Source organism: Buteo buteo, chromosome 23, assembly GCF_964188355.1.
Source record: "Buteo buteo chromosome 23, bButBut1.hap1.1, whole genome shotgun sequence".
NCBI classification, from domain to species: domain Eukaryota; kingdom Metazoa; phylum Chordata; class Aves; order Accipitriformes; family Accipitridae; genus Buteo; species Buteo buteo.
The window spans coordinates 10,940,325-10,964,121 of NC_134193.1; the positions used below are offsets into that span (position 1 = coordinate 10,940,325).

Below are 23,797 nucleotides of genomic sequence, written 5' to 3' on the forward strand. Positions count from 1 at the left end.
GTTCAAAGAACCACAAAGTACTCGAAAGAAAAATTTTCAAACACGTGCAAAGCTTCTGTTGCACTGGGGGAGCACGTAGTGGAATTGAGATGGGCTGAGAAGCTCAGAGACTAATCTGACACAACATATTATGTTAAGGAAGTAAAAATAAATAAGCAGTTAAAGTAACCTCTGCAAAAGAACAGAAAGAAGCGGATGAGCTTTTATCAGATTATTTAGGTTTGTGCCATTTCACATGTGATACAGGAGTCTGAAACAAGCATTTGTTCTCAAAGGTAGAGTGAGCTGAACAATCTTAACTTCAGATTTAAAGGACAAGGACAGTAAAGCCACACTTTGCAAAGAGATTCAGTTTCCCAGGAAGAATTAGGTAGAAAAGAAATTAGTTGTACCAACAGGCTCAGCTAAAAGACAAGAAGTGTGTTTGGGAAAGTGATGAGTTATTCTGTCCTTCCTTTAACTCATTATGAAATGGCTTATTACTCTCAAGCCAATCATAAAGCAAAAAATAACACAGTCTCCCACAGTCCCATTTGTAGAGTTGATTACATTAAATCTAGTATAAGACTTCAACAACAGAAGATTTTTGGTGAGCATTTATTCCACTTTCTAAGAAATCTCTTTGTTTCCTCAGTAAGCTTGCCATATACGTTGAAAAGCCAAACTCTGGCAGTTTTACAATCCGTAGCAAAGTCATTAATTAAGGGTTCAATACTAACTTCAATCAAAGGCACAAGGCCAAAGCAACACAAGTCAGTAGGGCCTGGGTAGTCTCACACAGGTTTGTTTGGGTTGGTTTTTTTTCTTCTTTTTTTTATCTCCAGTTTTAAGCCTTCAGCTTTTAGCCAAAGCTCAGCTCCTCAGAAACATGAACCTGCTCCACAAACAAAAACACTGAAGGTGCTTCCTCCCACATTTCAACAGCATTTTCCTTCTTTGCTGTTATGTCAAAGAAAACAAAAGTCTCAGGAGCAAATCAGTTGTGCAGACAAAGACTACAGCTACTGGATTCCACTGTACACATAAGTAAGAAACTAATTTCCAGGGTTACTGGTGGCATGTGAACTGGAGGAACATTAACATTCTGCAGAAACTTGTCATGTCTTGCAAATCCCAGGGTGCCTTTGGTGACAGAAAAAGGTGCATTTAAATAATTTGTAAAATTTCTCCATTTCCATAAGCCATCATTAGTACACGGAATGATAAATATTCTTTAAAAGACTTAAATAGTGGTCCCAAGAGTAACTTCTGACTCCAGCAAACAGAATTATCAGCATAAACCAAATAAAGATGCATCTTACTTTACAAATACCATAAAATACACATACCCCCCTCAGCCACTGGAAAATTAACCGTTACAGTCAGATTTAATTAGTTCTGTGTAGCGGCCCTGAATTCAGAGGCGACTGTACCTCACTGTCGCTACCACGCATCTACATACTTCCCACCACTCCCATTAATGTGAGGGGAAAGGACATTTTGGTGAGAACAACCTCTTTAAGAAATATGAACAAGCACATTTCCGAGAACTTATCTGTGAATACAGGACTGTCCAAGTAGCTACAAAACCAAAATGAAAAGCACTATAGAAAGTCAATTTCTAAATTCATGGTTTAAAATCTATTTGCACATAAGATCCCAGGGCTCCCATAAGATTCTTAAAAAAAACTAGGTCTGCTTTGTCTTCAAGCAACTGAACAGATTTCACTAGTTCTATTGGGACCAGAAACTGTTGCAGTACATTTAGACTGCCTGCTTTTAATACTACTAATGAAAACACTTCTACCCAAAGTACTGTTTAGGAAAAAAAAAAAAAAATTTAAAGTTTCTCCACAGTCCAAAAAATGATGAATAACATGAACTTTGCCGTACAGTTGTAAGCTTGTTTTGATTCCACAAACACAATGCAATATCTGGACAGGAAGGGATGGAAGGAGGCTGATTAGAATTATACCCAATGTGCTCACAAGCTTTCCCAGTGCCCAACCTCAGAAAGCAGCTTTCAGTCAGAATACCTGAGTCTAACTGATGCAAATAATATATAAAATGCATGTGTAGTTTCATTTGCGTTTCACATTATCTCCTGCATTCCTGCAGATAAGTTAAAAAACTGCAATACCTCTACAAAATTATATACCACTTTGAGCCCAACCAGCAGCGGATTCTCTTCCATCATTCACTTCAGCCACAGCTTGAACACATTGTTCAAAGCACTCTATAAAACTAAGACACTGTACAACAGATGCTTTGCTCCCACTTCCTTCTTCTAATGTGATGCAGCATAGCTCGGTAGTTTGGAATGAGATCAGAGTATCAGTAGCAATACTGACAGCATTGCTTCTAACTGGGACAACATTACAGTTCTTTGTTTATTCCGCTTACCACCTGAAACACCATACATTCTTATGAAGGAATGGCGCTGTAACTGAGTGTTTCAGTCAATCCAGAAAAAAACAGAAACCTGTAGGCTTATTCCTCTCTCCAGGGACAATCCTGTGCTGTAAGACAACTTGCTGCATTCCCGATATTTAATGAGCATTTAGTAAGACTGACATAAGTGAGTTCTGGTTTACCAGAGCACCATGAATGTCACAGTGCACACTGCAATTATTCGCTGAACCTCATCATCAATACCAGGAAAACCAGCTTAGCATGGCATAGCTTGTCCATCCCACGACCAGGGATTAGACTTAAGACTGACATGACTTCTCCAAACCAGAGATGCCTTCCCAAAGGTTTTGTTTGTTTTAAGCCAAAAAAAGGTGCAATATAGCATCTCTCCTCAAACCCTGAAAAGTAAAGTGACTTGAAGATAAGAATGCCACCATTGGAATATCTACTGACACCCAGTCTATGCTGGCACCCAGATAGGGAGTGGATGAGCTTCTGTGTTAAATATGTATTTGTCAAGGTTGATTAAGTCTATGTCATCTGAAAACAGCAGAAACATGTATTTGAGTGTTTCCCCAAGGAAGAAGCTCTCCATCTTATCTCGTGGCTCTGGATTACTGGGATTCTGGACGTTGTTAATGGAAGTATAACCACCTGTAGGAACCTGTGCCAAAAAAAAAAAAAGCAGAAATTTTGTATATGTTGATAATCTAAAATAAATTATTTTCACTTCTTAACATCCAGATGCACTTGGAGAAAATAAGTGCTAAGAAACAGTTCAGCATGTTTTTAATTTCACACTTGTTTTTCATTTACATATAAAACTCCAGTTATGAAAAAAAATCGCATTGCATTTTAAAAGAAAACATGAGGATAAAATGAAGCAAAATGTCCATTTATGCTTAATTTAAAGAGGTATCAGAAAGAACATCCCCTTGAAGTTTCTGGACAAACATACAGAAAGTAACTAGTGCAATTTCCACATTAGATTTGGTCAAAATTCTCTTAAGAACAGACCATGGATATTTAATGACCACTGGCATCTAGGCCACACTTTTACAGCATCTCAGAGTGGTATCTCCATGAGCACTGTAGTCAGAATGAATATAAAACCCCTTCTATTAAAGCATTAATGCCATTTTGTGGCAATTTTTTTTTTTTTGCAACTTCAACCAAAGGGTGCTTTCAATCCGGCCAGGCCCTACTCAGCTTCTGAATTCTAAAAAAGATCACCGTAGAGATTCTAATAGCTTCCAAGAAGACATAGAGATGCTTTGGTAGTCTGCATACAGCTTCTACATTTTATTTTTTAATCAATACAAGTTCTTTCCCTGAATATACTAAGTAGTGCATCTCAAACTGTAAGGCACTGCATGAACTGAATTTTTCTGTGTGTTCTTACAAAGTTCCCCACAGGTATTTAATGACTCTTGAAAGATAGTAGGTTTTCAAAATTCTTGTTAAGAGAGCAAGTGAGCGAATACAGTCCTGACAGAACAAGGTTATTATAAGCTGACCTTACCCGTGTGTATTTATTGAAGTTCTGCAAGATTTCCCAGCCCCAGTCTTGGTATTTCTTATCACCGGTGAATCTGTACATATAAAAAAGGCTTTCCACAGTTTCTGGTCGCAGTAAGTTGTGCCTGTCTGCAGGCTGCAAGAGAAAAAGAAGGCAAGAATAATTCACACAGGGAACTTCCTCAAGGATACAGGAAGAAAAACAGTGATTTCCATCTCCATTTACTCCAGAGAGTTTATTATGCATAACTCAGATTCTAAATACACTACAGGGGTAATTAAAAAAAAAGGCTAAGGTACACCTAGAGAGCAAGGCAGCAAAAGAACAAGTTTCTCCACATCAGAGCACATCACCAATATCCATCCAGCTGGGAGTTTCAACAGCAGAAGAGATACAGAAGAATAATCAAATTACAGTTCAGGCCATCACCTTGATTTCCACATCTTTGTGGCCCTTTTGTGCATGAAGATTGAAGTGTACGATCTCTGGACTCAGGCCTGTCTCTACTTGAGCATACATCTGGTAACAGGTTTCTATAAGGGCTTCAGCCAATTTCATGTGGTCAGCAGTCAATCCATTGTGAGCTCCCAGTGCCAAAGTACCAGGCAAAAAGCAAACCAAGTGATCCTGCAAGACAAGACAACTCTTATTGGGGAAAAAATTACACAACAAACAGGTATTTGTGTGTGTGCTTCTCTGTGTCCATGTGTGTGTGTCCTGCCCCCCCCTCCTTTTTTCTTCTTTCTCTTCTTCAAAACACGTCTGGGGTACCAAGAACTTGAGAGTAACTTTTTAACAATCTGATGTAATGTAGCATGAGGCAGGCAGCTTTATTACAGAGGTATCACTGATTTGGAAAATGTACAAGACTGTGTATTTTTATGTCAAGTTTCTGGAAAAAAGGTCTCAGGTCAGGGCAAGGGCGAAGAAAGCATCTTTGGTTTACCAGAAGTATACATTTCATACCAATTTATGAAAGGGGGGGGGGGGGGGGGGGCAGACTCACCTCAAGGTTTCTCAATAGACACCTAAAGGGACTACATAAGGGACAAAGATCATCTGAATTTTAAACTTAAAATGGAACAGAGATGGGAGTCAGCCACAGAAAACAAAGCTTTGGTGAAAGGGGAGAGGTCAGCTGAAAGATTTTCCTCATTCTGAAATAATCACCTTAGAATTACTGTAAGAGAGATAACATCTACAGAGATCATTAGAACCACTGATACATCTGGAAAACACCAATAAGCTTTCAAGCATACTTCTGCCTGAAAGCTTGCCCCTTTCTTGCAGCTTTGTTATTTGGGGTAATAAAAAGCTATCACACCTCACTTCCATAGAGCACCAAATATGCAAGAGCACCATTTTTCTAGACAGTCTGGAATACAGCTGGCTCCCATTCCCACCACTAGCTCTCCCAGACTTAATCTCTTGTTTACAGTCAGCTGAATGCCACAGATACCATGCCCCTTGAACAAATCATCTTTGGCTCTTTGGCTCTTCATGTATATATGGAAGAGGGGCACCTGAGGATGATCATGTGAAGAGCATTCCTGCTTGCTTTACCAAGACAAAGCAGCAGCAATGAAAGTAGTGCAGGGACATTTCTTTCTTAGCTTTTACTTGCTACAGCAAAAATTTGTTCAAAGGACAAGAGGAGAGGTATTACTTCAAGAACTGTGCAACATTTGTAAACAATCAAGATTAATTTAGTTAACTTTCCAAGAAAGCTCAGTCGTCAAAGTCAGTTGAAGAACACATCAGAAAACAGACTGTAAAATATGCCCAAAACTCACCTCCAGAAAAATTCTATTTGCAATATAAGACGGATTGTCCTCCTTCAGGGGCTAATCCACCACTGCTATTGTGAATCTAAGAATTGCAGGTTAATGTCACATATGGAATTTCAAATGATTCTTGCCATTCAGAATAAAAGCTCAGGTCTCATGATCCAAAAACATAGTAAAAACACTCTGGTGCACAAGCAGCAGGTGTACGGACCTTTAAAAGCTTTGTCCAGTCCTAGAGGAAATGGTTGAGGGTGGTGAAGGTCATCATAGACCCAGGAGACAAACATCCCCCACTTTTCCAGTTGGCCAGGGTAAGACACCTGTCAAGCCTTTCACCCAATAATAATTCATTAAATACCAAAACACTGACTCCCTGAAACAGAAGCAAGTGTACCAACACATGCAGAAATCTAAGCCAAACCTATCTGTCTGAATCCAATTCTGTCATATGGGGGAGCCCCCTCTACCCAAAACCCAGACTCCAGTCTCGCTCACAGCAGGTTTGGAGAGCCTTTGGGAAATTCAGATGCAAGAAACACATGCTGAAGAACAGAACTGTAAATCTCAAAAACACTACATCAAGAAATTAAACAAGTCAAAGAATTCACTAAAGCTCACTTCAGGTACTGAAAAAGCGTCAGTCATCTTAAAAAAATGCCACACATACAACATCTGCACTTGCTTGAGATCTTTAACTGAAAGATCTTAAAATGCATTTTAAGGAGTATGGATGCACAGATTAATAGCAGGGAGTTAAGATCAATCAGTTTTCCCTACAGCAAACAGCATACTGTTTTACTCAGTAACCCTACATATAGTAAAAGAAACAAATGTCATGAATGGACAGAACCCTCCACAACTATCAGATTCTTTTTTTGACCCAGTAACACAATATTAGATCACCTCCTTCTTCTGAAGGTAAATCAGAAAAGCCAGGTGTGCAAGTATCCACCTATATATTTTTGAATTATGGAAAATAAATAATACATAAAATACACACTGCCTGAACAGTTTCAGACACTTGAATTTTATGACCAAAACAGAAAAAAAGAGAAAGAAAATTTTACTCCAGGACCAAAATGTTCAGTCTTACAGAAACATAAATGGATTTACTAGAGTAACTCAAAGAGAAGGGCCCTGGTTTGTACAGGTGACTACTGTCTACAAACTAGTTACTCAGTACTGCCATCACACTGAGTATATGTATAGTTTTGGCTTTTTGGGGGCAGGGGGGAGACTGGTTTCTTTGGAGGCAGGAAAGAGGAAGACAGCACAGAAGCTTTGCGTTTGCCTGTCCATATGCTGATTTTTTTTTGGTAGTGTTTTTTCTGTTTTATTGTTATTTTTTTAAATGCTGTTGTACTTCTTACCATCTTGGCACTGAAATGGCCGTGAGCAAGCTCTCCTACAAAAGTAAGCTCCTTGGGTTGTGATTTCTGAAGAAGATGCTTTTTCACTCCTTCTATGGCTCTCATATAGTCTTCCAACAGCCTGTGAATTAAAATAATTCCCAGTTGGCTCACACACACACAGTCAGAACACATTTAATCATAGCTGATGTTCAGCACAATCCTTTTGGCAACTGTTATTTCAGTCTAAAGAATTATATTTAACCAAATGTGAAAACTGACATAAAAACTTCTAAGTCACCATCAACTGGACATTAATTAGTTATTGCTACCATGTAGCAATATTTGCTTTACTTGAATTTAAGTATTAAAAAAAACATACCCCCAAGTCTGTTTCTAGACAGTAACCAGATTTTATTTCAGGAATCCTAAGAAGTACAATAATTGAAATCACAGAAAATCTAGGCTGGTAAGGACCTCTTGGAGGTCTCTACTTCAACCCTCTGCTTTGAAGCAGAATCAATTAGATCGGGCTGCCTGAGGGCTCATCCGAGCAATGTTTTATTAATCTCCATCCAAAGATGGAGATTCAATGACTTGAGCAATCTTTTTCAATCTTTGACCACACTCATTGTGAAATATTGTTTCACAGTATTTAACTGGAATTTCCCTTGTTTCAAAGTACTTCTATGTGGAAAAAGCCCTGTTGAATAATTCCATTTTGAAGCTCACAAAATGCCATCGTTCATGGTCCCAAAGTCAACAGTTCTCCATTTACAGTGAGGTATAGCTTGGAAAAAGCAGTGACACAAACTTTCTTGTAGACATGCACCTGCTCTGACATAAAGAAATGCCTGAGAGAGGCACATTGTTGCTCTGTATGCATTAAACCCCTCCACATGAAGTGCAACATAATTAGCTTAAAAGCAGACAAAAACTGCTTGGATTTCTTGTCTTGTTTTGGAGGAAACCTCTTCCAACATCTCTAATTCCTCTGCTCCTTGCAAACATTCTCTTCCACTTATCCAGTGCTGATAAAGAAACATGAGAGACTGGTTTGGGTTTGTGTGGCGGGGCTTTTGGTAGTGGGGGAGGGGCTGCAGGGGTGGCTCCTGTGAGAAGCTGCTAGAAGCTCCCCCCCGCTCCAAGTCAGACTAGCCTCTGGCCCAGGCCAAGCCCGTCAGTGACGGTGGTAGTGCCTCTGGGAGAACATATTTAAGAAAGGGAACCTACAGCAGGGGAGGAGATTGGAATGTGAGAGAAACCCCTCTGCAGATACCAAGGCCAGTGAAGAAGGAGGGGAAGGAGGTGCACCAGAGGAGGTTGATGCCCCTGCAGCCCCTGGTAAGATGGCAGGCTGTCCCCCCCCAGCCCAGGGAGGTGACTGGGGGAACAGATGCCCACCTGCAGCCCGGGGAGGAGCCCACACCGGAGCAGGTGGGTGCCCCCAAAGATGGTCGGGACTCCACGGGAAAGCCCACACTGGAGCAGTCTGTGCCTGAAGGACTGCAGCCCATGGAAAGGACCCACGCTGGAGCAGTTCATGGATAACTGTCTCCCGTGGGAGGGACCCCAATGCTGGAGCAAGGGAAGAGTGAGGAGTCCTGCCCCTGAGAAAGAAGAAGTGACAGAGACAAGGTGGGATGAACTGCCCCCAACCCCCATTCCCCGTGCCCCTGTGCCGCTGGCAGGGAGCAGGTGGAGGAAATCAGAGTGGAGTTGAGCTGGGAAGGAGGGAGGGGTGGGGGGAAGGGGTTTTGAGATTTGGTTTTATTTCTCATTATCCTGTTTTGATTTGATTGGTAGTAAATTAAATTGATTTTGGTTTTTTGCCCAAGTTGAGCCTGTTTTTTGTCCGTGACCATAAGTGGTCAGTGATCCCTCCCAGTCCTTATCTCGACCCATGAGTCTTTCTTTATATCTTCTCATCCCACCATGGAGGGAGGAGTGAGCGAGCAGCTTCATGGTGCTTTGTTACCAGCTGTTCTCAAACCATGACAGGGATGTAAAGCAAAGTTTACACAAACAAACTTCACTCTCCCTTCTTAGAAATATTATTCCTCATGGATTAACTGTCCTACCTCAACAATCTTGTAGGATTCACCTTTCCCTAACAAACCCAGAGAAAACAGACATCACTGGTGAAATGAAGTATCATCAGTATTTCAGAAGTGTCTAATTATGTTCCATATCTACTGCAAAAACTCCTGTCTGTAACATTCCTCACATCTGATGTGCTGAGGAAGAAGTTTTCTGAGGAGAAGTTTTGAGACTAAGCCTAACTCTCATGCTGGTTTTATATCAAGTTACCACAGGTCCCTCTTGCTTGCTTAGCTTGCTTTTAAAAACAGTGGTATTTTCAGTCAACTGTTGGGCACATACATTATTTTTTCTTTAAGCAGTAAACTACAGCCTAAAGTTTTACAGCTCGCATAATTCTCACGCTGATATGAGAAGTGCAAGGAACTTACTCGTTTTCTTTTTTCCCACCCTGAATCCATTGCTTGAGCAAATACTCATAGTAGCTGTCAGCTCTGGCTCCCAGAGTATAGACACCCAAGTGAGTGAACTGCCCGCTATTGGTGTTTATGAACATAGGCACTAGTCCATCATTTTTCCCTGAGAGGGTGTGAACATGCTTCATCACCTCATCTACAGCTTTCTAAAAGAAAGAAAATAGCAAAAATAAATTACAGATATAAATGATGCACAAAACTGTGGCTAGTAACTTCAGGCCGACAACAAATCTTTAACTATTCTACCTCAAATTAGCATCAGGGACATCAAGCTCGTGCATTATATTAAATACAGGATTTCAAACTTTCTGACTCTCAAAACATGATGTCCTGGGTACATTTAAGTACCCTGAAATAATTATAACTGTTTCCTTTCCTTCAAGTAAGCCCACTCGAAAGCCAGTACTATGGCACTGGACTATGATCTGACTTGTATTTGCAAAGTAGAAGTCTAGCTAAAACAACAACTACATGAATTGTGCAATAGCTAAAACTTACTTAAATAACTGCACTCTTCGAAACTTGAGCTGTGGATACAGTTTAAAACAATAAAACATCACCAAACAAAAAGAAGAGTGGAAAACATTATTTTCTCTGGAGTTATTTTTATTTCAACTAACTTTTCCTCATACTGTGGGTTTTTTGGTTTGGTTTGTTTTTGGTTTTTTTTTTTACATCAAAAGCTGTTTCTGAGGGAGAAAAATAATTATTCACCGCCACTACTACTTTATTATATTTAAGAAAATAATCAGAATTACTTTGTTTCTTTTCCTTCCCTCATCTAGAGTTTCACAACTCATTTAACGTCCCTTAGAGACTACAGACACCACATGTATTGATGGAGGTCAGTGGTGGAGCTGTAGAGAGGTGGAAAAAGAGAAAAGCATCAACTGATTCTTCCATACCTGGAATTTCTCATCTCCAGTAAGACGAGAGAGCTCCCTAAACTCCAGCTGAATACTGGTCACCTCTGCCACAGTGCTGTCGGATGTCCAACGAGGTGGATGTGCAGTGCCCCGGCCAATGTTGACATCAGAATATGGTATCTTGGAGGGGGTCTTGAACGCTGGCATAAGCCTGTTCCCAATGTCTTTCTAAAGAAAACCCAAGTGCACAGGACAAAACAACAAACAAAATAAAAATTAAATATATACACACACGCACAGCCCTTTAGATTTTCTTTCAGCAAGCAAACAGAAAAAGAAAGAATAGCAGCTTAGTTTTAGATGGTACAAGAAAGCCAAGAATTAAAAAGGGTCATGGATTTATGTATAGTAATGACTACAGAGTTTATACCTTGCTCCTAGTATTGCATGCCTCATTTGAGTCTGCAATCCCTGTGCAATGCAATGTAATTCTGAAGTCATTAACTGCATCTAGCGAATCTAAAGAGGTGGCTGATGCTGTTAAGACACACAGAAAGGGCAACAAAGCACAACTATTAGTCTTTGCCAACCATTTATTTCCTTTTTTGTTTCATGAGATTTATTATGGTCAGCTCTTCATCAACAGAAGAACAGGCATATAAGAATACCTGATAAAACACAGCAAGGCTCTGAGGTTATTCAGAGAGCAAAAAAGCAGCGCAGGCTTAAAAAATTAATGGTAAATCCCTCTCCCACCACTTTAAATATGAAACTGTTAAAAACCAGCAACATTTAACTTTCTGATGAAACTTTCCTCAACTTTGTCCAATATGGAATACATAATCCAGTTTCATTTGTAAGACTAGTCACTCACGGCTTTTTCCAGGAAGAGGCTATCTCCGGAGAGATGGTAGGTGCTCAGCAAGCCACCCAGGATACGAATAGTGCTCTCAAAGAGGTTCACATCCACATTTTTATCAAATACTAAATCGTTTGCTACCCATTTTCTTGCTTCTTCAAACTCTGCAAAGTATAAAAGGTAGTTCAGTTATGAACTGCTGGCATGTTTCAACAACTAGACTACAGACATTAGTACTCCATGTATCCATGACAGTTACTTATATCTATCTACACAGATCACAACTTTAGGTGGAAAACTAAAATGAAGAGCACATGCTGGGAGAAGTTTGACTACCATTGGCTTAATTCTTATTCAGCACATACTACAGATGCATACAGACAGAAATACCCAGCAAAATAAAAAGTTCCAATAGTCTAAAAAAAGAAGAAATTGAGGAATTCATTGTTGAAATAGTCCAGAAATTGAGGTCTTTTAAGTCCATCCATTTGACTTGTCAGACAATTAGTTACACTTCCAGAAGAGCCTTCTGAACTTTTTAATTAAATCTTTTAAACCAAAGCTGTTATCTACCAAGATAAGGGATAACATTTTCAGTTAACAGCCATTAAGGCCTTTAAGTCTAGCAATGTCCTGGGGACCCTGCCTCCTGCTTCAGCACTTAACCCCGACAGTCTGCAATTTTTCCTCCAGAAACAAAAATGGTTGTTTATCACACTACTAATTAAAAAAGGAATGTAAAAATAAAAGCCATTTTAAATTCAACAGTCAGTTTATCAGCAGCATCATTCAGTGATTGCTTTTGCACAGGGTCTAATTCCATGGTGTGTGTGAGCCAGCTCATGCCTCTAACTGTGAAGGCTAAGTTCTCACACCTTCCCAAAACTACTGATTATCAGCAGGTGCAGAAGAACAACCAGTTTCCCAGAAATGGAAGGTATTCCACAGGAGATTAACTCAAAAGCAAAAGGATGCCCCTGTGTCCTCACGAGAAAAAAAGTCTTGGATGTTGGGTAAATAAGAACCACAGAAAAATCTCTGCTGTCAGATGTTAGCACTGTCTAGCAGTACCATAGAAAAGGTAAAGTCCTCTTTCACAAAAGAGTTAGCATTCATCAGCTTATAGGAAAGACTGGCAACCTCAAATAGAACTTTCATTTATATAGCATTTGTTATTCAGAAGAAACCCCAGGAGCTTTCTAAGACAATCAGCAAAAGAACTGCTATAAAACATGAAGAAGGCTTCACCAAGAACCCATTTTCGAAACATCTAAATTACTAATAATTTATTTTAAAAGCTCTATGCAGTTCACTTAATTTTTTTATGAAAAATAGGCAGCACGCTGTCAACTTGGTGAAACTTCAAGATAGCCTGCTCAGGCCTAGAGCTGCAGACACAATACAGAGGTTTTGTTTGATTTAATATTTTACACAAACTTCAAAGTTAGAAGAGACTGAACCATGAAAGACTTTGACTTTTTATTGTCCCCTTACTAGCAGCTCTGTTCTTCCTATCTTGACACAAAAAATTGTATGATTGATAGAAGTTTACAAAGGTGGCTACTTACCAAGGTTAAATAGATACAGTTCCAAAATTTTTTAAATACCACTAAAAAAACCCTGCACCACACAAAAAAAAACACCAAACAAAAACGCCCCAACCAACCAACAAAAAAACCCCACATACCACAAAATACTTTTAAATACTGATTAAGCAAGTTTTTTTGCAACAGAATTGCAGAATTTTTGGCTTAGTTTTTAAAATCTGTTTGGAAGTTTTCTAACAGTCACTTCCAGAATAACTATGAAAAAATACAGACAGCAGAGCAGTTCAGGAAGGAGATATTGAACACTCCCCTTCTCCATCCACTGATTCCTTAGAGAAACAACCTTCTTAAATCCAGATATGAAATATTGATATTAGGAGTGATAAAACACAAGCTAGGAGCTTACAGGCTAACTGCCTAACACTGATGGGTAGAAAGCCTCCAGTGGCTGTATAATGGCACAAAGATAGCACTAGGGTTTTAGTATAGAAACAAAAATCAGGAGGCTTATTAATACATTCTTCAGATTCTAGCAGATATAGCCATTGTTATATCTAACAGCAGAATATTTTTTTTCTGGCTCAAAATTCTATTCCAAGAAAAATAGTGGCCTTTAATATAGCTGGTGGGGTTTTTAATATTTATTTTTATATATAGTTTATATATATATATATACACACACACATATATATATATGTGTGTGTGTGTGTGTGTATTTACCCTCACAGTAAAACTAAACTTATTGGCCACATGCAATAAATGTTCCCCTCAAACAACTCTGAACATGTACTGCCCAAATAGAAAATAAGGAATTATTTTAGAGGGAAAAAGTGGAGGAGGAAAAAAAATTACCTTCTTTTAAGCCTAAAATCCACATGGTATCCAAGGCATCAATTAAGGTAAGCCCAAGTCCAAACCACTCGCTGTAGGACTTGGACAAAGGCTTCAGCTCATCATGGCCCCAGGCAAAATCCTTGTATCCTTTCCATGCATGGCGGAAGGCTTCTATCACAGCCATCTGACGTTCGTTTATGGGCACTGCCAAAGGAAAACAGCACTTTGCTCAAGACTTCTGCAGTGGAGTTATGCAGCTATACCAAACACCATTTTGCTGTATTCTACCCAAAATAAACTTTCTGCCAAATTAAATGATCAGTGTAATGGAAAAACCATCCTCAGGTTATTCTTTTTAGTACAGCTTTTCCTCTGCAGAACAACCAGTCAGAGTTTCTGGTCAGCAATTCAGCCAGGTGGAAACAGAGATCTCTCCCTGGCAAAAAAAAGTCACTTCTGCAAATAAAACATTAAAATATGCACATGCACAGTTGTTAGATGAGTATCACTAAAGCTCAAAGACCTGAAAATCAGGAAATACCAGAATTAAGATTGCTTAAATTAACTGTAATTCAGCTGCTGAATACATACGCTTAACAATAAAATCCTCAGCTAATTTACCACATACCATTTTTTCTTCATCTTCCCCGTCTAAATTTAGCAGAAAGCAATGAATAAAAGTCAGTTATACAAAATTATTTCCCTTGAACTTTTCATTTAATACAAAAAAGGAAGAAAATTTACATTTTCCATCTTGGGCAAGGCCATGTCTTTTTGCATGGTTCTACTGAAATTTTTGCTTGCAATTTGCCATAAAGTTGAGTTTATGTTACACATTCGAAATGAAAAATTTCAAGCCCATTAGCTGAAATTTTGCAAAATTATAAACAAAGACTTCTAGAGTGGGAAACACCAACCAGCGTAACTAACCCCATATATATTAAGCTAGCAAATGCCACATTACATACATTGTAGTACGCCACATTTATCATATCAGAACTTCCTTGTAAGAACCCAGAAAGCACAGCAACAGGTTCTTTACTCCACAAGGACAGCAACTGCAAAAACAACTGCTACAGCTTTCTGGTGAGCCTTGAAAATAGTTCAGTTTAATTCAGGGACAAAGTCATTTTCCCTGTATTTGCAGAAAAAAAGGAAAGCCACTGCTGAAAAAGGAAGCTGTCTCTTTCAAGCCCTCTCTCTTTAGACTGTCCTTTCCTGGAGAAAAGATGGAAGTGTCTGCCTCCTCCCAGAAGCTATATTTCAAAGATTTGTCACTAAAATTTATTTTCAAATTCTGAAGGCTAATAAGCATGAAGGCTGTCATGGTGGAATAAAGACACCAAAAGGCTTAGATGTTCTAGATAAATAATCTTTCCTTCATTTTTTGTTTCCTTTAATTAAAATACAATAGAAGTGTGTGTGTGTGTGTGTGTGTGTAGGAATTGCACAACTTCAACCACATAAGTGAGCAGAAATAAAGGTATCATTAACTGTGCTATTTACCTGGTTCCTTCTGATCTTCAGCTTCCACAGATGAAGGTTTTTCTGGTTCCTTTATTTTACTAGACGGAGGTTCAGTGCTTTGGTCAGGTTCTATCACTGCTCCTCTCCAGCTGCAAATCCAAGGGATTGTAATTAATTTGATCACAGAAAGTAATGCAAATGAATGACACTTATCTCTGCATTTCCTTTTTCTTACAATACTTTGATAAAACAGCGATTTGGATTTTGTATCAAGGATCAAAAGAACCATGTTGTCCACTAGATAATTTTTTCTGTTCAAAAGAAGTAATTTGCACCAGAGAAATTTTACTGGATTAAGAAATGTATCTTACAGGGTCATGGAATTTCATTAAATATCTTGGCAATAGAATTTAATAAAGAACTTCTAAAAAGAATTAAAACACCTAAGAATGCTGCCATTAGAAGTATTTTGTTATCTACCAGTTCTGAAATGATCACAGGAGCCACCAACACTACATAGTACCACACAAATGATGATCATCAAAAAATCGTGAATAAGCACAAAGGACTAGCCACTTAAGGTAGTACTTGCTTCAATACCAAGGGGTTCACAAGCCTTCCCTACCACCACAGATGCATAAAACAGTTTTTACAGGTTTTTATTAAGAATATCCTTAAGTAGAAGTCTTTCAGAATGGACTTCAAGTCAAGCTAAGTTCCTGTCAAGATCAAACAATCTCAGCCATGCTGTTTAATAAATAGATATGTTGCCTTTGAGTTCATGATATGCCTCCTAAGGGAACCAAGCTTACAGGACCTTTAAAGTTTATATTGTTTACAGTCAGCATACCTTATGACCTACATAAATCCCATAATTTCATTTCTTACTTTCATTCTTTAAATTTGTAACTAGTCTTCACTGCTCTCCTAAGTTTTCCTGTTACCACCCATTTAACTCTACGAGTTATAGCATAAGCACAAGAGTAAGACACTTCAAGTCATTTTGAGAGATTTCAGATAATACCAACAGCCAACATGCTGATGCAGGCACAGTTCTGACGTTATGATCAGTTCAGCTGTGCTGGTGCTGAAAAGGACACAAACATACAAAAAAACCCAGCCTAGTATTCCAAATCTTAAGAACCTCTGCTGAACTTGTAGTCTTTTCTATATCCAAGTAGCATGCCTCCAGTTATTCCCAAATCAGAAGATTTCAATCAATAATATCTTAGGGAATAACTTAGTATAAATATAATCATAGCAGCATAAGGACTCTGTAAAAGATATTACTATATCTGCATAAAGGGTCTTTGAACTGTATGATTAATCTTTTGTAAGAAAGGAGTAAGCATATCTTGTACAGTTACATGCACACAACTACGTACACGTCTACAACTTCTGCCAGTTCAACTTGGGCTTACTGTGCTTAGTGGCATCATACCCCTAACCAGCACTGACACTGGTATAATCTTCCAAGTCTGGCCCAGGACAAAGACACTTGTGACAGTGTTATTGTATTGATACTGGTACATTAATATTTACTACAAACCAAATGGCAGAAACCTACAGACACTGAGAATTCTTCTGAGCATTAAGAGCATCTAAGTGCATTAGAAATCCAGACAGCCTTGTAGGGCTCCAAATCCTCTGCAGTCCTATGATGCAAACAGTAAAACCCAAAAAGCTGCACATTCACTGAAATTAAATAAATCAGCCTAGCAATATCAACAGCTGTCAGGCCAGACCTGAGAACAAATATATGCAAGGAAAGAAACCAACCTCAGACACAGACAACAAAAAGCCATTACAATTTTCACTCCAACATCCAATGGATCTTGGGGTGGGGGCAAGGCGGGGAGCACTGTAACTTGCTGGAAACATTTCTACCTGATAATGGATTTCTCTGTTTTCTCTTCTTTATCAGCCTGGACCTGCTCTTCTACAACCCTGCTGGTATCATGTCGGGTCTTCAGCCTCACATCCCTCCGTGGTGGCTTGATCTGAAGATTGGAAGGACCACGCCAAACATGAGGCGGTTTTGGCGGCTTCTGAGAAAATAAAGAAAAAAAAAGATGTGCTTGGTATGTTGCAGAGATGGTAAAATTTCAAACCATAAATCAACAACATTCCAGCGTTAAACATAACTTCAGATAAATCTTATTTTGATATCGTATCAGCATGCAAGTTCTGCCCTGAATGGAAAGTATGCTAAAGACCTTGGTTTTTTGTTTGTTTTAAACTTTTGGTAAAACTAGCCAGTTCTTAAGTTTAAACTGATAACTTACTTTTAAACTACCTCCACTGCTACCACATACTAATTTAAGAGAAGGCACTGCCAAAGGATTGTAAAGATATTTGATTCCATTTTACTAGGCACAGTAAACTTTTATTAGAATTAGCAAAAAGCATGCAAAAAAAAACCCAAAAAAGCTTACACAATGTCAGTGTTAGATAATACCAAGATTTACAATACAGTAATACATGTACATTTGTGCATGATGAGGGAAATATTTAATACAAAATTTTGTATTCATTAACTGGAAATCCCCAAATTCATGAGGTAAATACATGAAGAGCAACACAGTAACCTGTATTCCTCTACTCCACTAATCCACACAGTCAGCTCATGTTTCTTTCCCCTGGCATCCCCCACAAATATAACCCTTCAAAACCTACTAACATCTGTTCTGTTTGCTGATATTTTTCAATCTACCAGAAAAGCTATTGCAGTTCAGTGTGACACTGACTGTATCCTACGTCTCATATTCAACCACCACTGTATTTAGGCTCCTCACAACAGCAAGACTAATGTCCAGAGCACTCCAAGTCCAAACAAATTAATCACATCAGGAAAGTGAAGCCTCAAGTAAGAGGTCACTGTGACCTAAAGTCCTGGCAGTCCTAGGTATATCAGTGATTAAGAAATAGTATACTGACCACTTAAATAAAAAAGGTAAAGCCAAGAAATACTATACCAAAGCCCTTCCTGAGAGGAGAGGAGTCCACCCAAAGCAGACTTTTATTGCAAGTTATAATGCCTTTCTCCTCAACAACTGTTGAGCCAAGCACTATCTGCAGCTTTCACAAGCTCTTTGGTAGCTTTATAAAACTCATTTCTTCTCATAGTACCTGTGGTGAAAGCTCTGCGTCGGCATCTGCTTTCTGGGGTGCTGGTAGAACAGCTGGATTTGCCAGCTTTAATCCAGGAATTTCTGGTTGTGTTCTCTGATCATCCAAGGATTTGTTTGTTAGACCTGGACATACAAAACTGCTCAGCACAAGGAATCAACAGTTTAGGCTCCAGCTAGAAATTTTTAACAGTTTGCTGCATTCACATACTAGCTGCACCTCCAAAAAGTGTTTCCATTCTCAAAACACTGATAAACACACACTAATTGTTAGATACAAAGTGTCTTTTGGTATTAACACTGTCCCTAACATAGAAGGAGGCTGCTAAAAGGCATGTGATTTTTTTTTAATTGCTATTATTTTAGCTTGTCAATACAGACAGTAAGATAATATCAAAGGTAAATGTGCCTTCGTATTGTAAAAAAGCTTGGAATTTCTAATCTGATGGACAATCAAAACCAAGAGAGGATTATTTTATTCTACTGTTTAGGTTTGGGTTACTAATATCTACATACAAACATCATAAAAACCACTCACAGCCTCCAAATCTTAATCAACTAAAATAAAATGTTGCTCTAGTCAAGACAAACAAGGAAACGTCATATGAAAAATATTTCTGATGAAGCAGAAACAAGTCATTGAAACTTGTCACATAAAATCATCTCACAACTGTGCTTTAATGGATACACTCAGTACTGTCAATAAAAATTAAAACTAGTTATAAGAACTACAACAATCTCCTAAATATAACACCACATTCCGATAATTCTGAGCTATACAGAACACATACTTTTCCACGGTTCCCCCATGCTTGTGTATGAAATGACTCCACAGACTGCCAAGAAGGCAAACAGGAAGAGAATTACACTCCGCTGTAGTCGAGACAGCTGCTTCCATTTCTTTAGGAGAGAAAATAAGTAAGAGGAATAATATTTAGCATGACATTAAGAGCCTAGTCAGTCAAAAATAAACTCTTATTGGTTCATTCAGAGCAAGAAACGCAAACTGAGTAGGTTTAATTTTACCCTCTGTTTCCAATTGCAGACATCCATTGCTTATTTTCTTTGATGATAGAGAAAATAGAAATATAACATGCTAGCATATGACACAGCAGGCTCTGAGAAATATCAGAGGCACTTGCTGCAAGAACCTCAGAGACTGTCAAGTGCCAAGATTCCCAGAGAGCATCGCATACAGTGTGCTTTCATCACAACCTTTGCTGGCTGACCTGTGCATCTGCCCAGATGTCAACTGGGAAATAAGCCAAAAGCCTCTTTCCTCCCTTCTGGCTGGGGAGGTACTGCAGAACAAACATGCAAAGTAAGAAACAGAAGAAAGTGGTAGAAAAACTAAAAATGTTACTGCAGCAAAGAAGAAAGGCTCAAAATAAGCTAAGCACCAGCCACTGAACAAGAAAAGCCAGGCATCTCACCTCTGACAAACATATGTGGAACTGTCACATAGAACAGGTCCTGCCACCACAAATAAAGTCACCAACTTGCAGCAACATGACAATGAAGCAAACCAACAGAACAAGGAACAAGACAAAACCACAATGTTTTCAGGTTTAGTCCTGGGCAAAAATGTCTTTTTAAAACTGAAGTATATACAACAAAATCACTAAAAGCTAGACAGCAAATGCTACATTAGCCTGAGAGAGAAGTTTTCTCCATTTAGAGAGAGAGCAGTTGGAGTTAAACATTAACTGCTAAACCACCATTTTGTTAGTTTTCTAACAGTCCTATCAAAATTCACCAGAGCAACATTTTGCTTCTCATTACTGGTTTGTGCATACAGAGAGGGCACTTCATTGCTAATGCTACACTTGGGAACAACCTACAGTTACCTACAAACCACTCTACACCACACAGCACTTCCCATAGTCCTCATCCTCTTAATAACAACCAGAGGCTGCAAATGTTTCAGTAAAGAACTATCAACGTGCTCACATTGCCAAGCCTCAAAGCAGACATTTCCTGTTTGCCTCCCACACTGCTGACAGTACAGTAATCCTCTACACCCTTCCCTACACACACACACCACAAGTTGCTGATCCCACTCCTTCACCTTCGGCTCTACCTGCACAGCCAACTGTATCATCATCTCCCAGTCGCAGAAGGATGCTTGAAACCCAGCAGCCCTGTGTTTCCTCAGGGTAGGATGGGAAAAGGGGCATTGACTGTGGTGTCTTGGGATGGGTAGGAAGGAGGCACAAGAATACATGTCGACATTCACCACCATCTTACTTTTTCTTGCTGACAAAGAATAAGAATAAAAGGAAGGGTGAAACATCTTGTGCCCTATCCCCACATTTCCCTAGCTGTTAGTAACAGAGAAGCTGCCATACTGTGTCCCTAAACAAGTTCTTCCTACGCTTCACCTGACCACCTGTAAAGCCTCTCTAGGTGACTATACCTCATCTCCTATCTGCAGGAAGGGTTATCGTTCCTTTGGCTCACACTTTCCCACGCTGCCTCTCCAGCCCGACTCCCACCCTCAGTATAGCTGCCTGCCCACTCCCTACCCACAAGCAGACAAGAAGGTCACTTCCACAGAGCTCTGCTGGAGACCCCTCTTCTCACATTCAGCCTTCCCACAGAAAGCAAAACTGTTCCCTTTACTCTCCTAGGGCAGAGGATAGGAGTCCCCCTTCAAACCCTAAAATAGGGGGCAAAGGCACCAAGATCAAATCCTACCCCCTCCCCTCCACTCCTGCCTAGAGAGCACAGTGTTGCCCCCCAGATGGCCACTAGCAGAGGGCAGGATTCCCCTCAAATGCACACCATATACCCCCGCCCCAGCTTTGTTCACAAAAGATAAGATATGACTTAGAGCACTCTCGACCAGCCTGCACTCCACAAATCCCTACCAGATGGAGCTGCCACCCGAACACTTCTGAGAGCAGACCCCCAGCCCGGGGCCACCCCTCCCCAAAGCCCAGGGCATCCCCATCGTCAAGTGCCCGCAGCTTCGGCCCCCTCCCCAGCTCGGAATGGGGGGGTCCCAAGCCAGATCCCCAGGACAGGACACCCAACACACAATCCAACTGCACCCAAGCCCAGGGACACCCCTCATCGTCCACTCCCTACAGCCCAGTCCTCCCCAGCCCAACAGCCCTCCCTCATTCCCAGGTGCCCCCTGCATCCAGCTCGGGGGTACCCGCCACCACCTTACAGCTCCCCACCCGCTCCAGGCCGGGTCCTCCCCTCACGGCCCGGAGCACCCCGCGGCCCCGGGTCCCCTCACGGCCTGCAGCCCGCCCTCACCCGCCAGCAGGAGCGTCGCCTCCAGGCCTTGCTGTTATTGTAGCCGCCGGCCCCCACCACCTCCTCCGGGCTGAGGGTGACGGAGATGAAGTCCCGTCGCGGCGGCGGCGGCGAGGCAGCAGCAGCTGAGTACATGGCGGCGCCTCAGGGGCCGCAGCCCGCCCGCCCTCCACCCCGCGCGCCGGCCGCCATGATCCCGCTCCTCCCACCACAGAGCGGGACGCAGCAGCCGCTTCCGGGTGCCGCTCTAGCCCGAGAGCACTTCCGGGACTCTATGGTGCCCGTAGCAACAGCCACGCCACGCCCTAGCAACGGGGACGCTAGGGCCGGCGAGGCTGTGGGGGCTCGCCCCCCTCACCGCGGGCAGGGAGGCGGCAGCCGCGGCTCTCCCCGCCTCACGCTGCGCTGGTGCCGCGGGGGCCCTGCGCTGCCCACCCGCAACACCCGCTGAGGCTGCCACGGGGGGACGCACTCCCGGCGTGGGCTTGTTCCGAGTCCGAGCAAGGCTGCCAGTCACCCTGGCCCGAAGGGGGTGGTGTTGGCTGGGGCTGAATTTCTTTCCCTTTTCCACTTGCTGGCCCTCGCTTTAGCTACTTTCACCTTGCCAGTTCCCCTGCCTGGCAAGGACTTCAGCTGCCCGGGCAGGAAATGAGATGTAAGGAGAGGCTGGGTGGGGGTCCTCGCTTTTCCTGTGTTGTGAGAGTATAATATAGAGACCAGTCACAGAAATATTGGGGTGAAAGAAACATAGAGGGAGGTGTGAATGTGGGATGTCATCAGGTAAAACAACTCAACGACAATTAAGAGAAGGGCCTGTGCGCTCCCCTCAGTCAAGCTCAGGAAGGTGCAGCTCCCATCTAGCTTGGAGAACCATGCTCTGGTAAGGCCACAGCACCAGCCACACAGCAGAAGACACTGCACCGCGACAAGAGGAGGATGCACCACAGACACCATTGCTCCTCCTGCCAGCCTGCCAGGAAGGCAAGCACAGCAAAGGAAAACCTCAAAAAACTGTTGACTCCCAGAGGACAGAGAAGAGCTGTCTGATGTCATTATCACCTGCCAGTGAGAACCTGAGACACGTGTGACAGCCGGCATCCCTTGTCCTCTGCATCACACACACACGGTCCTGGGCAGACAACACGGGAACACAGGCCTGAGAGTAAGACAACTGAAATCTGAGAGAGGATGTGTGTGAGTGGGTGAAAAGCAACTTCAGCGGTTGTGTAAATAAACCCTTCCATAAGATCTGGCACCAAATTTTGGTACTCAGCAGGATCCACTTGTCCCACACAATTCCTTCCCTCACTTGCTTCTCCACAGACCCCCAGCCCTTCGTCGCTCTCTGTGCAAATGGTTCTCTGCATCTTCATTTGGGAAGAGGAGGGACATTATCAGTGAGTGTAGAGGAACAGGGAAGAGCGCTGTTTAGTGATGTACACACTTAGAGCCACAACTTGGTGGTTTTGTAATAACCATTACTTCTAGATCAGGTATGTAGTCCAACAGGAAAAAGAAAGCATTGAAGCAGCTGCTTTAAGACTACTGCTTTAAGTACTGGCACTGAATTCACCTCCAGCTGTGCCTAACTATGCAGTTAATGTGCATCATTTCAGCCTTTACATTTGGAATCCACCTCACACTAGATTTCCAGATAAAACTGAAAATTTGGTGTCTTTTTGAGCATTTCATGATTAAAAAAAACTAAGCAAGCAAACAATTCTGGTAGATATGAACATTCCGCATAAAAAAGCAGAGGAACAATTTAACAGAAGCCTGAAGCATGCATTCATTTTTAGTACTTATTACCGATTCATGTAGCTTAAAAACACATTAAAAAAAACCAGCAGCCTTCACACAGGTGCCAAGAGAAAAACATGGGGTGAAATAGGTAAGGAAGGAAGAATATCTACTTCTGACCTTTGCTGGGTTCAGCACTAAACCCCCAAAAGAGGACAATCTGTCGTTTGTGAAAAATTACTAACCTCCCCTACTGATTGTTCTATAAATAGAGCCCTGTTTAAAAAGGGCCTGTCAACGGGAAACCAAGCAAAAGTTGCATTACAGTGAGTGCTCATTACACAACAGCTGCAAAAACCTGACTCACATCCAGATCATTCAAATCTACTTTAAATAAAGGAAAAACACACACCATCCACAATTAAACTCCCTCCCCTCAGTAAACTGAGTTGAAAAGCTTGAAGGAAAAAAAAATTAACAGGATAGCAGGGAAGAACAGAGTCTTCTGTTTTCTGATGAAAAAATAC

General features: G+C 41.0%; 1 protein-coding gene across 4 annotated transcripts; it reads right to left on the reverse strand.

Moving 5' to 3' along the window:
• Positions 1–362: 362 nt before the first annotated feature.
• On the reverse strand, positions 363–21,726 carry MAN1B1 (mannosidase alpha class 1B member 1). 4 transcript variants are annotated; one of them, XM_075055253.1, is made up of 14 exons: positions 21,531–21,607; positions 20,344–20,519; positions 19,055–19,163; positions 18,265–18,389; positions 17,023–17,183; positions 15,175–15,284; positions 13,687–13,872; positions 11,303–11,451; positions 10,468–10,656; positions 9,518–9,708; positions 7,068–7,188; positions 4,340–4,537; positions 3,914–4,045; positions 363–3,055 (listed from the first exon to the last, which is right to left on the reverse strand). In XM_075055253.1, the coding sequence occupies exons 2-14, from the start codon at positions 20,503–20,505 to the stop codon at positions 2,852–2,854; spliced, it is 2,037 nt and encodes a 678-aa protein (XP_074911354.1). In that variant the 5' UTR covers positions 20,506–20,519; positions 21,531–21,607; the 3' UTR covers positions 363–2,851. The 4 variants fall into 4 exon arrangements, 3 of the variants coding, with proteins under 3 accessions (XP_074911354.1, XP_074911353.1, XP_074911355.1); XM_075055252.1 differs by having other exon boundaries at positions 20,332–20,519; XM_075055254.1 differs by lacking the exon at positions 20,344–20,519 and having other exon boundaries at positions 21,531–21,726.
• Positions 21,727–23,797: the final 2,071 nt, after the last annotated feature.